General features: G+C 52.4%; 5 protein-coding genes across 5 annotated transcripts; 3 read left to right on the top strand and 2 right to left on the bottom strand.

Annotated features, from left to right (window-relative positions):
• Positions 1-87: 87 nt before the first annotated feature.
• On the bottom strand, positions 88-2,012 carry BO85DRAFT_454245 (GTPase-activating protein RNA1). The gene has a single exon (XM_025661237.1). The coding sequence runs from the start codon at positions 1,808-1,810 to the stop codon at positions 563-565; it is 1,248 nt and encodes a 415-aa protein (XP_025510114.1). The 5' UTR covers positions 1,811-2,012; the 3' UTR covers positions 88-562.
• A 135-nt stretch (positions 2,013-2,147) lies between these two features.
• BO85DRAFT_408486 (copper metallochaperone COX17) lies at positions 2,148-2,964 on the top strand. The gene is made up of 3 exons (XM_025657400.1): positions 2,148-2,284; positions 2,382-2,437; positions 2,496-2,964. The coding sequence occupies exons 1-3, from the start codon at positions 2,257-2,259 to the stop codon at positions 2,634-2,636; spliced, it is 225 nt and encodes a 74-aa protein (XP_025510113.1). The 5' UTR covers positions 2,148-2,256; the 3' UTR covers positions 2,637-2,964.
• Positions 2,765-4,977, bottom strand: BO85DRAFT_524588 (dolichyl-P-Glc:Man(9)GlcNAc(2)-PP-dolichol alpha-1,3-glucosyltransferase ALG6). The gene is made up of 3 exons (XM_025665425.1): positions 4,642-4,977; positions 4,424-4,586; positions 2,765-4,375 (listed from the first exon to the last, which is right to left on the bottom strand). The coding sequence occupies exons 1-3, from the start codon at positions 4,874-4,876 to the stop codon at positions 2,995-2,997; spliced, it is 1,779 nt and encodes a 592-aa protein (XP_025510112.1). The 5' UTR covers positions 4,877-4,977; the 3' UTR covers positions 2,765-2,994.
• Positions 4,978-5,203: 226 nt separating this feature from the next.
• On the top strand, positions 5,204-7,658 carry BO85DRAFT_454242 (putative nucleolin protein Nsr1). The gene is made up of 4 exons (XM_025661236.1): positions 5,204-5,626; positions 5,694-6,404; positions 6,454-6,743; positions 6,795-7,658. The coding sequence occupies exons 2-4, from the start codon at positions 5,700-5,702 to the stop codon at positions 7,423-7,425; spliced, it is 1,626 nt and encodes a 541-aa protein (XP_025510111.1). The 5' UTR covers positions 5,204-5,626; positions 5,694-5,699; the 3' UTR covers positions 7,426-7,658.
• Positions 7,659-8,148: 490 nt separating this feature from the next.
• Positions 8,149-10,400, top strand: BO85DRAFT_209249 (uncharacterized protein). The gene is made up of 2 exons (XM_025654603.1): positions 8,149-8,590; positions 8,752-10,400. The coding sequence occupies exons 1-2, from the start codon at positions 8,434-8,436 to the stop codon at positions 9,981-9,983; spliced, it is 1,389 nt and encodes a 462-aa protein (XP_025510110.1). The 5' UTR covers positions 8,149-8,433; the 3' UTR covers positions 9,984-10,400.
• Positions 10,401-12,913: the final 2,513 nt, after the last annotated feature.

Genomic DNA, 12,913 nt, shown 5'->3' with positions numbered 1-12,913 from the left:
TATTTCTATTTATCAGAGGATGTAGTAGTGACAGATACTTCTAGGCAGACTAAGATAGCTAAGTCCATTACTGTGCTAGTGTGGTGTGGCACGGCTTGACTTACACCGACTCTTCTACTCCCACTCCTCTACTCCGTACTCTGCAACTCATCATAGCTATGCACATCATTCGTTTAAACGTTATATACATCACGGGCAGTAACATGTTGTGATCAGCAAAGGGCAAGGCTCGTGTCTACGTCTAACCCTCAACGCATATCGCTGATAGGGCAACATCAAAGCTCAAAGCAAAGCACTGCTTCTATCCAAGGGGCGAGGACACCTCCCGGCAGATAACAGCCAGTTTCACCAGGCGCGTGCTCTGGCTGGATTAGGAATCTCGTCTCCAAACTTCTCCTGCCGGCCACATGCAGACCGGACGCGGTCAGTCTGGGCCTGACACGTTTAGACGACCATGCATCCAGCTCTTGCCACGCGAGAAGTCACTGCCGTTGCACCGAGGCGACAAAATGGGAATAGGGGATGGGCGAGGTAAAAATGTGACCAAAAAGCCCCGACGCGTCTACAGACCGGTCTTGCCCAACACGTCGGCAAGCTTGTCGACATCATCGTCCTTCTTCTGGGAAACCTTTTCGTTCTCGGCCGCCTCGTCGTCCTTGACAAGCTTCTCGGCCTTCTCTTCCTCTTCCTCCTCTTCTTCCTCCTCTTCCTCGCTTTCCTCCTCCTCAAGTTCGTCCAGCTCGTCGACACCCCACATGTCCTCCGGGTCATCGTCCTGGCCATGCTCCTCCTGACGGGCCTCCAGGATCTCGCGCAGTTCCGTCACGTTGTTGTCATCCTCGTTGAAGATGTTACCGTTCAGCTCAATACGACGCAGGGCAGGAAGAGCAGTCTTGGTGGCGTGCAGGAACTGCTTGACACCCTCGGCGGTGATCTCGTTGTACTGAAGACGCAGGGTCTGGACCTTCTGGTTCTTGGCCTCAGCCAGGGCCTGAGCAACCTTGACGCCACCACGGCCGGACAGCAAGCAGTCACTGACACCGAGCTCGCGGAGAGAGGGCCAGCTGGACACCACACCAGCCAGAGCGGTGGAGCCCATGATGGTGAAAGTGTTGTCCTGCAGGTCGAGAACCTCCAGAGCAGAGCAGTGACGAAGACCATCCTTCAGCAGCATCGAGATACCCTCCTGACGGATACCGTTCTGTGTCATCTTGACGGAGCGCATGCCGGCAGCGTGCACCTCGTAGGCACGTGCCCAAGCCGCCATACTGCCGTTCTCCAAGCGATTGCGACCGCAGACGATGCTCTCGAGAAGAGGCACCTCCTTGCCCTCCTTACGGGCCTCCTCCTTGCGCTGAGCCAGCTCAGTAAGCGCCTTCGCGATGTTCGAACCAGCCTCGGGGCCCATGCCGTTGTTGTTAAGGATCAGGTGGCGGAGCGGGGTGTGGCGAGCAAGGAAGTCGACGAGGGGCTTCTGGGTGTTGGCGCCGAAGGCATTATCGGAGAGGTTGACGGTGTGGAGGGTGGTGATTTCGAGAAGGGCATTAAGGAGGAAGGTCAGAGCGTCAGGGATCTCGCTCAGCAGACGAGAGGTGAAGATGTCGGCAAGTTCAGCCACTTCGAGGCTCGTTTGCGTAGAAAGCACAGCGGCGAGACGCTCGCAAGCAGGAACACCCAGAGTGTTTCCTCCGAAGCGGATCTCAGTGTAGTCGGTAGCTTCGAGAAGAGGCTTGATGTGAGACTCGATATCCTCAGCGGAATCGAGCTTGAGGCCTTTGCCCTCGATAGAGAAGACCTTTGGAGGGGCCATGGTGGGGTAAATTTCAGGGGTGGAATTGCACAGTGCGATGCAGAAAGGGTGCAAAAGAATCAAAGTAGCAGGACTCGATAGAGGTCCTGGTAAGCAACGGCTGAATGGTAGCAGGAAAAGCAAAGACAATGAGCGTGGGAGGCAATGCGACCGTGGAGGGGCAAAAAGTGAAGAAAGAAAGAAAGACTTGATGAAGCAGCGGGCCGTGATGCAGCATTCCCCTGACAACCCAATTATTTCCGTTTGTTCCCATAAATTTTCCCCGACCGCCGCTCCGGCCGACTGTAGGCACCATCTCCGCCGTTTCCGGGCAATCGCATCATTATTCAGCATCTTTTCGTCTTGCTCTGCCTCCGACTGCTGTTCGCTTTCGTCGTCAATCCTGTCGCTCTCTATCCATTGTCCTTCACTGAATTCGTTTCTTCATTCACATTCAATTCTTCGTCATGTCGTGGTTGTTCGGTTCCTCTAACAGTATGTATCTCCCATCCATGCTCGCCGCATGCTCCATACCTCTTGTCTCGCTAGTATATCGGAGTCATTCAGAGCTGACAATTCTCCCTGACAACAGCTGAGAAGGCTGCTGCCCCTGCTCCTGCCGAGTCGGCTCCCGCGGAAAAGCCCAAGGTACGCTCATGACCTATGCGACACAGATAATCAGTCAGATGTTCTGACCCAGTCACAGCCATGCTGCGTTTGCAAGACCGAAAAGACCGCCCGCGATGACTGCATGCTCTTCTCCAAGACCGACGACCCCACACAGGAGTGCAAGCCCTTGATCGAGCAGTACAAGGCCTGCATGGCTGGCTACGGCTTCAAGGTCTAAGCTGCACCATACCCGACTGCTGCCGGGACAACTGCACAACGAGGATGATACATAGAGTTCAGCGCATGCAAATATGGTGTTCGGTTATGGGTTTATTCTGGGTTACATGTATTGTATAGGTCATCGTCCGACGTGGAGCATCTCCCTTCTTGTGCAATAAATGTATATTATCTATGTCATTATGTTCTGGGAATATTGTTAGAAGAGAAGGCTTAAGCAACCGCTTTTATCTCTGCCAGGTGCAAGAAGCACAACGCGCAGTCTATCGCCGATAAGATCTGCCCAAGGCAGTCCCGAACATCAAAATGGGTATCACGAGAGAATCAAGTAGACTGAAAGGAAATCACCGCCAGCAACCTCACTGGTTCTTCTTCTCCGTTTCCTCGGCTGCCTTCTGGTCGATCTTGCGGCACTGCTGGATCAGTTTCCAGAAACACCATAGATATGCAATTCCAAATCCTCCAGCACCGATGAGGGCATTCAGCACCACCCACAGATCCGGCTTGCCAGGAGGGGGTGCCACGAAGGCCTCAAGAACGTGCCATGCAATCATAGCAAGGTAAAAGCAGGCGTGCAGAAGTTTGGTCAGCACATGAAGCTCGGCGCCCGGGGTGGTGTCTTCCAAAGAGGCACGGCGGCGGAATGTTCCAAACGAAGTTGGAGGGAGTCCCAACAGGTAGGCCCAAAGCAAAGTCATAACGAAGTAAGGAATCCGAAGTTCGTCACGCTGCAGAAGAGGATACATGGTCCACGAGCCAAGCATGTTGGCCCAGCCCACCCAGGCCCGAGTCTCTCTACTTAGTCCGCCATCTCCAGCCAGGAGAAGAGTCATGGGGAGCAAGGGGAGGAGAACACTCTTCTCATGCACCTGGAATGAGAACAAGAAGAAGCCCCAGGCTACACTTGACAGGGCTGGGAGAAGTAGCGATGCACGCGGGTGACGGAAGATGATGGCGCAGGGGACAGCAATGGATGCCAGCGTCGCTCCAAGGGACATGCGTTGGAGCAGAGTGGCCTCGAAGCGGTGAAGCTTGTAGAAAGTATGGATGGCACACCACGCATTAGCAACCTTGTCCTCGAACAGACCACGAGCAAAGGGGAAGACGCGGTGGATAATCTGAGTCAGCTGGAAGATGACTGCGTAGAGCACGGAACTCTTGTCCAGCTCAACCGGAAGAATCTGCAGAAGAGGAGGCGGAGGGGCATATGCCAGGGTCGCTTGCGCCTCGATTCCAATCGCACCAATGAGCATTGGTGCAAGCAGGACAGCGAATGCGACAAGGGTGATAAGGGAAATGCAGATGAGACGGAGGAAGCGAATCTTAGGGAAGATGCAGACACCAAGAAGGAAGGCGAACATGACCGGAGCATAGTACAAGGCCATCTGCTTGAAACCCAGAGCACCCACGAAGAAGATGCAGGCCCACAGCATGCGTCCAGCCAGAATGGCATCCAAGCTCGCAACAACCAGTCCCAGCATCACCGTGTTATATTGGAAGTGTCCGTGGTCAATGAGGATGGTCGCCGGCTGTAGGAGGATCGCAGTGAGGGCAATTGAAGCAGACCAAACCGGAACGCTCTGCATGCGAGTGAAGCGGCGCAGGAAGGTAACGACGGCCGGGATGTAGACAAGGTATTCCGAAGCAATCACTGTTCCACGCATGAACACTTTCAACAAGGGGTCTTCGATGCCACGAGACTGGTCCAAGGCAAACCATGCGGGGTCAAAGAGAGAGCCACTGCTCAGTCAGTCTATAATCACGACCGATGGGAGTAGTATGACGTACAGTTTTCCAAGCAACCAGCTGTGGTATGCAGTCAACGGCGGGTAGTCCAAACCCCAGTATTGCAGATCGTACAGGTACCATTTGGAGATGGGCAGATGAGTCGTGATTTCCATCCAATGCCTCTGTGCTTCAAAGTCACCATGCATAGGGGGTACTCCGAAGCCTGTGACCGTTAGTATGTGACGCCCAGGTATAGGAGATTGCAGTGATTTGCGTACCAGAATATCCCCACAAACTGACAGCCCAGCGAAACAATCCCACCGCCATCAATATCAAGGGTAGCACGAGCCATTGTGAGACACCAGCGCGAGCAGACCAGAGGAAAGACACCAATGGGAAAGCTGGGGAGGCTTTCCCTCCAGCGTCAACAATGAGAGAATTGTTAGAGCCGGCGAAAGACGAGGGAAGCTTTCTCTTCTTCCGCGGACGGTAAGAGGACGGGGGAGGCGCCATGATCACGAGTAATGGACCAATTCAAAAGAGTTCCATTGACTGCGTGTGAATGTCGAGCAACCGTGACAGGTCCAAATGAATGACAGGTAGTTAGAGTCGATAGTTAGTGGACTGGCTGGATGTGGTTGACTGCGGAGGGACACTCTGGTTCCAACGGTCTGCCGGTGGACCAATGAGAAGCCCAGTCGGAGTCAGGCCCAGTCGGGTTAGTCTCCCAGCCAGTTCCCCACTTAGTTCCTGAGCTAGCCTAGCTGCAGCAGGCGGTAGGTGCTGTTGATTTTTTTCTGCCAGCCTCCAAATTTTTTTTTGCGTTCAGTCGCCTTATCAGAGCTGCTCCCCAGCTGGGATTTTTTCTTCTTCCTTCATTCCTGTCCTACTCTTCCCCTTCACCTTTTTCCATCATTTTTTATCACTCTTCTTCACTTGGTTGTCTCTTCAACTAAGTGTTCATCTCTTTTCATTGCATATCTAACGGTGCGCTTCAACAGACACTCTGTGGGCTTCTTGCATTGAGGGCTGTGGGCTGTAGCATACTACATCTATTCTGTGGGATCTGTGGGATACTCTCGTGGGTTTCATAACATAGACGGTAGCTTCCCTGTCGTCTCGTGTGGGCTTAGACACTGTCGTTGTGGGTTACCTGTGGGTATTTGAAAATTTCCATTACAAATCGGGTGATTGTGGGATTATAAGATCTGCCGCACATTCCTAGCTTTTCTCTGTATACTTGCTTAGTTTACAGTTTATTTGGTTCGTCTCTTCCCTTCTTCCTATCACCCTGTCTGTTATCTCTTGGACTAATCATTGTTCCCTTCAGATCAAAATGTCCAAGACCAAGTCCGTTACCAAGAAGGGCTCTGAGAAGCCGGTTGACAAGACCCTTAGCAAGGTCAAGTCTGCTGGTGTGACCAAGTCCTCCCAGTCCCCCAAGGCCAAGAGCAAGCAGATTGCTCGTGAGGTTGCCTCCAAGGAGAAGAAGGACAAGAAGAAGAAGAAGGAGCCTACTCCCAGCGAGTCTTCCGAGTCCGAGTCCGACAGCGACGAGGAGATGGCCTCCGACTCCAGCTCCAGCAGCGAGAGTGAGGACGAGAAGCCCGCCAAGAAGACCGAGAAGAAGGGCAAGAAGGTTGAGTCCGAGTCCGAGTCTTCCGAGTCCGAGTCTGAGTCTTCCGACTCTGACAGCGATGAGGAGATGAACGACGCCTCTAGCAGCGAGAGCGAGGAGGAGAAGCCTGCCAAGAAGACCAAGGAGGAGCCCAAGAAGGCTGCTAAGAAGGCTGAGTCCAGCGACTCTGAGTCTGAGTCTTCCGACTCTGACTCCGAGTCCGAGGATGAGAAGCCTGCTAAGAAGGAGACCAAGAAGGCCGAGCCCGAGTCCGAGTCTTCTGACTCTGACTCCGACTCTGAGTCTGAGGAGGAGGCCCCCAAGAAGGCCGCCAAGAAGGAGTCCAGCGAGAGCGACTCTGACTCCGACTCTGACTCTGACTCTGAGAGCGAGGAGGAGACCAAGGAGAAGAAGGCCGAGAAGGTATGCCGTCTATTCCTTTCACTTGTCAGTTTAATGCTAACGTCCCCAGGAGTCTTCTGACTCTTCTGACTCTGACTCCGACTCTTCCGACTCCGACTCCGACTCCGAGTCTGAGGAGAGCGAGAAGCCCTCCAAGAAGCGTAAGGCTGAGGAGGAGACCTCCGCTACCCCCAAGAAGTCCAAGACTGAGGACCCTGCTCCTGGTGCTTCCGCCAACCTGTTCGTCGGCAACCTGTCCTGGAACGTCGATGAGGCCTGGCTCCAGTCCGAGTTCGAGAGCTTCGGTGAGCTCTCCGGTGTTCGTATCATGACTGAGCGTGACACTGGCCGCTCTCGTGGGTGAGTACTTCCGTCTTCCATATTTATCGAGCCATTGCTAAACCCTTCCAGTTTCGGTTACGTTGAGTACACCAACGCCGTTGATGCCGCCAAGGCTTTCGAGGCCAAGAAGGGTGCTGAGATCGACGGACGTGTCATCAACCTGGACTATGCCACTGGCCGTCCCGCCAACAAGGACCAGCAGGGTGGCTTCAAGGACCGCGCCAACGCTCGTGCCCGTTCCTTCGGTGACCAGGCCAGCCCCGAGAGTGACACCCTCTTCGTCGGAAACCTTCCCTTCGACGCCAACGAGGACTCCGTCGGCGAGCTGTTCGGTGAGAAGGGTAGCATCCTCGGTATCCGTCTGCCCACCGACCCCGACTCTGGCCGCCCCAAGGGTTTCGGCTACGTCCAGTACTCCTCCGTCGACGAGGCCCGCGCTGCCTTCAACGAGCTCCAGGGTGCTGACCTGCTCGGACGCCCGGTGCGTCTGGACTTCAGCACTCCCCGTGCCAACAACGGCGGCGGCGGTGGTGGTCGCGGTGGTGGCCGTGGCGGCTTCGGCGGTCGTGGCGGTGGTCGTGGCGGTTTTGGTGACCGTGGTGGCCGTGGCCGTGGTGGCTTCGGTGGCCGCGGTGGTGGTGCCCCCAACAAGGCTCGCGGTGGTATCCCCGAGTACAAGGGCACCAAGGTCACTTTCTAAGTCAGTGTGTAAGAGTACTAACCGACGTATACCTATGTTTTTCTAGACTGCTTTTTGTTTTGGGCAATGGGTTATGGTTCCGGGGTTATTGTCATTATTCCTCACTGTTTCTGGTACCCCAAAAGTTGTCTGCATTATGTCAAGCTAGCTAGCTCGGTAGCTAGGTAGCTATGTGCCTGTTTTATCTAGGTAGCATACCATACCAATCTAATGAATGGCTATGACCAGAATGATGTTACTTTTCTTCTTTTCTTTTCTTTTCTTTTCTTTTTTCTCCTTGTTTTTTCTCTTGGAGGTTGTCTTTGTATGGGTGAATGGGGTGGCACGGATCGACCAGATCTGCTGCGAGTGCGTGATGGTGAGCCTATCAGCGGGAAGAGGCAGCGGGGGGACAAGTCAGCTGTGCAGTGGGAAAAAGGCTGGTTGAGGGTCGGATGATGGACCAGCCCTCGTGCTCGCCTCCCCCTTCTTATTCTCCCCGTCTCTCTCGCTTGTTGCTCGCGTCTATTGTTGTCCTTGGATTATCCCGTTCAACCTGAGTGAAAATAGAAGAAGAAGCAGCAGGAGGTATCTTCTTTTATTGAACTCCAGGTTGGATGCTGGAGAACTGACAGAACTTAAACCTAACTCAACCTACAATTTCCATCCATGCTTTCTTCTTCTTCACTTGCCCACTTAAGTACTGATAAGATAATCTTAACGGATCCTCCCCCCAATCAACCCATTCAAACTGAACTGTTGCATCCCAAACCCCGCCCTTTTCTGACCGCTCAGCGTATGAGCTGAACGGTCCGCTTGCATTCCCCGTGGTCTGAGGATTGACTGACCGTGTGTTGCCTGCCTGGTCACTCATCTCATCTCATCTCATCTCATCTCATCTCATCTCATCACCGCACTTCTACTTCTACCTTCTTATTTATTCTTCTTCTTTCCTTACTCTACTGCTTCATCTCCTCCTCCCACCCCCTCTTGTCAGTCTCCCCCGTTAACCTTCTTCCTCTTCACATCATGCAACCCAACCACTATGACCTACTGGGTCAGGTGCACGATGACCCTCGATCGGTCGGGCGACTGACGCGAGAAGCCCATCAGCCGCCGTCGCGCGAGCCTCACGCCTTCCAGCAGTCCCGGTCGCCTGCTGCTGTTGCGCCCACGAGATCCGAAGGTGCGTCATCCTGGTTTTCTCCAGATATTTGCCCTACGCCTGGCATGTCTGCACCTTTCCCCTGCATCTTCATTCACTCCGATCTGCATGCATTGCCAGTCCTCTTTCAAAAGTCACTATTGCTTGTACCACCACCATGTACTCACTACGTTATTATATAGATTCCTGGATCGAGGTCTCCTCCCAGCCCTCCTCCTCTTCCCTCTCCTCCGCCGGCACCAACGACGATATCATCACCACGGGCCTGCGCGTCCAGCAGGATGAGGCTGGTGCATACCATCGCAGCCGACGGCGCCGTCTGCAGCGGCTGGCTGCCGTCACCACCGCCCAAGTCGACTACTCGTCCCGCGAACAAAGCAGTAGCCAAGACGAATACGAGGAGAGTGAGAGCGAGTCGGATCGCGTCCTCAGCAGTTCGAACGAGGACATGGTCCGTCAAGCTTTACCTACTCCGTTTGTTCCGGGACCTGGCCCCTCTTCCACCGCTTCCGATGATGCCAGCGATGAGGATGATGATGATGACAACTCGACGGCGTTGGGAATGCGTATGGGTTCAGCCCCCTTTGTTCCTCAGCCCAACGTCTTCTCGCACCCACCTGCATCTCAGAACACCTCTTGGAGGCCTACCGGAGGACACCGCTCACAGCCCAGTGAGGTGTCCAACTCCAGCCGTCGCACAGCGATTCGCAGAAACTCTCAAGCAAGTATACGCTCCGCACGGAGATCCTCCCAGCAACATAGTCCATTCAATATGATCTCACCGTCCCACCACGCGGATCACGACGCCGCTCTGCGTGCCAGTCTATCCACTTTGCTCTCCTGTGCCGCTGCGGCCCGCGGTCTGCCCAAATCCGACCCTCCCCCCTCACAGGCCAGTCCTTCTCGAGGCCACCCATCTTCCTTCCGCTTAGTACCGGAGTCAGTAGCGATGGGAGGAGAAGTTGACGAGGAAGCCGTAGGGACGGAAGCGACTGTCCCCACTCGGACCCCGCGGCAGGGACCCACTCCGCAGCCGGCCGCATACTCACCCCGCGATGTCCAGTCGGCCCCTCGAGCAAAGCGGCGGTCCAGCCCATCCAAAGAACGTAGCCACTCCTCTGCAAAGAAGGGCCGTCGAGCCAGCATAGCAGATGCTTCGACTGCCAGTCCCACCGTCATGACCTGGGTGATCAGCGCGGGTGTTGTCGTCTTGTTTTCAGCTATCAGCTTCTCCGCCGGCTACGTGCTGGGCCGCGAAGTCGGACGCTTGGAGGCCAGCACGGGAATGACCGTGGCTGGCGATGCTGGCGTGCCCGGCCGAGCAGCGGCAGGCTGTGGCCAAGAAGCCGTCCGAGGTGGTCTCAAACGTATCCGCTGGGGATCAGGAACCTCTGGGTCAGGCATCATTGCGTGACTGACCGTATCCATCGCATCTAGTTGGTTTATATGAGTGCTAACGATAATGGTGATTACGGGATATGAAGCTATGAATATTTGGTGCGGTACATTCGTTGACTGCTTCTCCTATGTCTCTGTTTGGAAGGACGGATTGCATGCATAGCAAGGCTTTCCGGTCATCGGTCTATGAGATGCTCTTGGATCATTTGTGGAGCCGCGGGAAAAGTAGTTGTTGGTTGAGATTAGGATCGATGTTTGGATTGGCGTTTGGAGTGAGTATTTAGTCGCAGTTATACCCCTTTCCCCTTGACAGCTAGTCAATACACGAGTAATTTGACATCCACTACTTTAGTTCAAGCAGTAAAACACAACCAGAACAGTATTTACTTATAATAGATTAAGCAGACCACAACAGTGCATCTATCTGACTCAGTTCCACTCTTCCATCCAAAGAACTAGAACCAGTGTATAGACAAAAACCTCCGAAAACCCAATCCCAATATCAAACTCTTTCAATTTTCTACTCTCATCCAATCTACAATAGAATACTCAATTAGATATAAGAATAAGAACCGAACTGAACAGATTCATCTCCATACTCCTCTATCCTCCAACACAAGACTATACAAACGACACCAACCCCCTCATATCCAACATGAAAAGAGCACACCACACCCCCTTCTCACGATAACCCTTCCCAACTATGAACACATAAATCCAACAACAGCAACAACGAGAATTAATTCTACAACCTTCATCGCTCTGAATAAGTAGGAATTGTGTTCCATCATCCCCATACAGAAATGGCACCGTAGCCATGAACTCCCTCCACCAAAAAACCAAAACATGATCCTCTTATCATCCAACATGTTATATATAGTAACCACAGACACTGAGAACACACACGGCTATGGTGAAAGTTTCTTCCCCCTTTTACATATAATAGTGAGGTGCAGGATGATTCTTCTTCGGGTCTGTGACATTTGATTTGATTGCTATCGCATCCCACTCACTGGGAAATGCTTGCTACATAGGAACTGGAGCTTTTTTCTCTGTACTATGTATTGTAGAGGGGTGGAATAAACCAAACTGGAGTTTCTATTCGATATACTCGAATATGTAAGGAGGCTTGACTGGTGAGAGAATAATATGTATGTGCAGAGTAGTGGAATTTGGAAGAAAGATTGAAGTGTGGTAGGGATCTATCTTGCTTTCGAGGTATCTCGAAGAGTTAGGTTGTTGATGTAGGGGAGATAATTGTAATTTCAGATTTGTATTGGTTAGACCGAGGAGAATATTAATGTGGTAAGCACTGTGTAGTATTTATGTCTAGTTGCTGCTGCACGTGTATTATATCGTTTGGTAGGTAGGATAGGATGGTTGTGTACCCACAGTAGATATTATTGGTGATATTATAGTAAGGGTTGGTATGAAGGTACACCAAAGTATTATTCAGATGCAGATAATTCAATGGAATCATGTCCATGATTCATTGAAGGAGATATTATACAACAAGAACAGGACAAGACAAGACAGGATGAAATGGTAACAGATATCCGAACCCTTTCTTCTCTCCGAATTGGAAGATGACGTCCAAGGACACATCAATCCGGACGATTTTCGTCAATCGATCCCAAGATCAGATCCAGCGTGATATTTCGATTGCAGGACATGTCATATCGTTGGATATTGTTGATAAAGAGTCTCGTGTTGCGGATGATCTGAAGTACCTTATCTTGGAGAAGGTAGAATCGACACCGCTGCGAAAACATGTATGAATGGTGTGCTTGGCTAGCAAGTGGTATCCAAGCTGCTCGAGTGTCTCGGGAATCGATGATATCCTTTTGAAGGTCTTAAAGCCCCACGGAGACAGTGAATTCTGCCAGAAATTGTCTTTCTGAAGACGAACATAAATTCTGCAAGCAGGTCATGAGCCCGGTACGCCTCAGTGTCCTTATTGACTTTGTGTTCGCCACAGGCCGAGTTCATACGCCGTGGGATACTTGTGATTGAAGTCTGTCCTAGTAGCTGCAGCTATAGGGATTTTGGTAGGAAGGTTATAGTTCTGAGAAAGTAGAGCAGCCAGCAAGTGTGGACATTGTTGTATTCGATAGGCATTATATCTCCAGCCGTAGGCAGACAATGTTCATGTCTCGGTGTGATGGATAATATATATTGTATTTTCCGTCATCGGAGACTTGGAGAAAGGAAGTTGGATTGGTGGGAATGCCTTCACGCGTGGTATGTTTTCACTGCGTAATTCGGAACGTCCAATCTTCGATGTACTCTTTGTTGCTTGAGAAGGTGTTATGTTGATGGGCTAGGCCAGGACTGGAGAGTAGGATGTGCAGACTTGAGACTGTGTTTATTACTTCTTATTTTTTTTTATTTCTCTTTTCTTTTTTTGACGAAGAATGAATGAATGACGAAGGATACTCAGAGGAAACAACGAATCAATCCCATGCTGCATCAGACTTGAACATCGTTCTTTTGCTTGGACTCGGACACTGGCTGAGCGAGATCACACGACTGAGGAACTCACGCCGTCCCGTCCGTCCGCTGCGTCGTCAAAGGTGACGAAGGCATTGGAAGGCCAGGAGTCGGATCGATGGAACCTGCTGCTGCTTCCCGCCCAGCCTGTATTGATCAACCTGGACTTTCTTGGTTGGCTGAGTGATGGGCACGACTGAAGAACTCACGCCGCCCCGTCCGTCCAACGCAGTCTGTCAAGGATGACAGAGGCGAGAGAAGGCCCGGTTCGGAATCGATGGAACTTGCTGCTGCTTCTCACTCAGCCGGTAAGCCGAGTAGCTGGACGGGCCTCGTGGCTCTGTTGCAAGTGAGTGAGATGGGCACGACTGAGGAACTCACGCCGTCCCGTCCGTCTAACGCAGTCTGTAGATGACAGAGGCGAGAGAAGGCCAGGAGTCGGATCGATGGAACCTG

Source organism: Aspergillus piperis (genome assembly GCF_003184755.1).
Source record: "Aspergillus piperis CBS 112811 unplaced genomic scaffold BO85scaffold_34, whole genome shotgun sequence".
NCBI classification, from domain to species: domain Eukaryota; kingdom Fungi; phylum Ascomycota; class Eurotiomycetes; order Eurotiales; family Aspergillaceae; genus Aspergillus; species Aspergillus piperis.
This window is presented reverse-complemented; position numbering and strand designations above follow the sequence as displayed.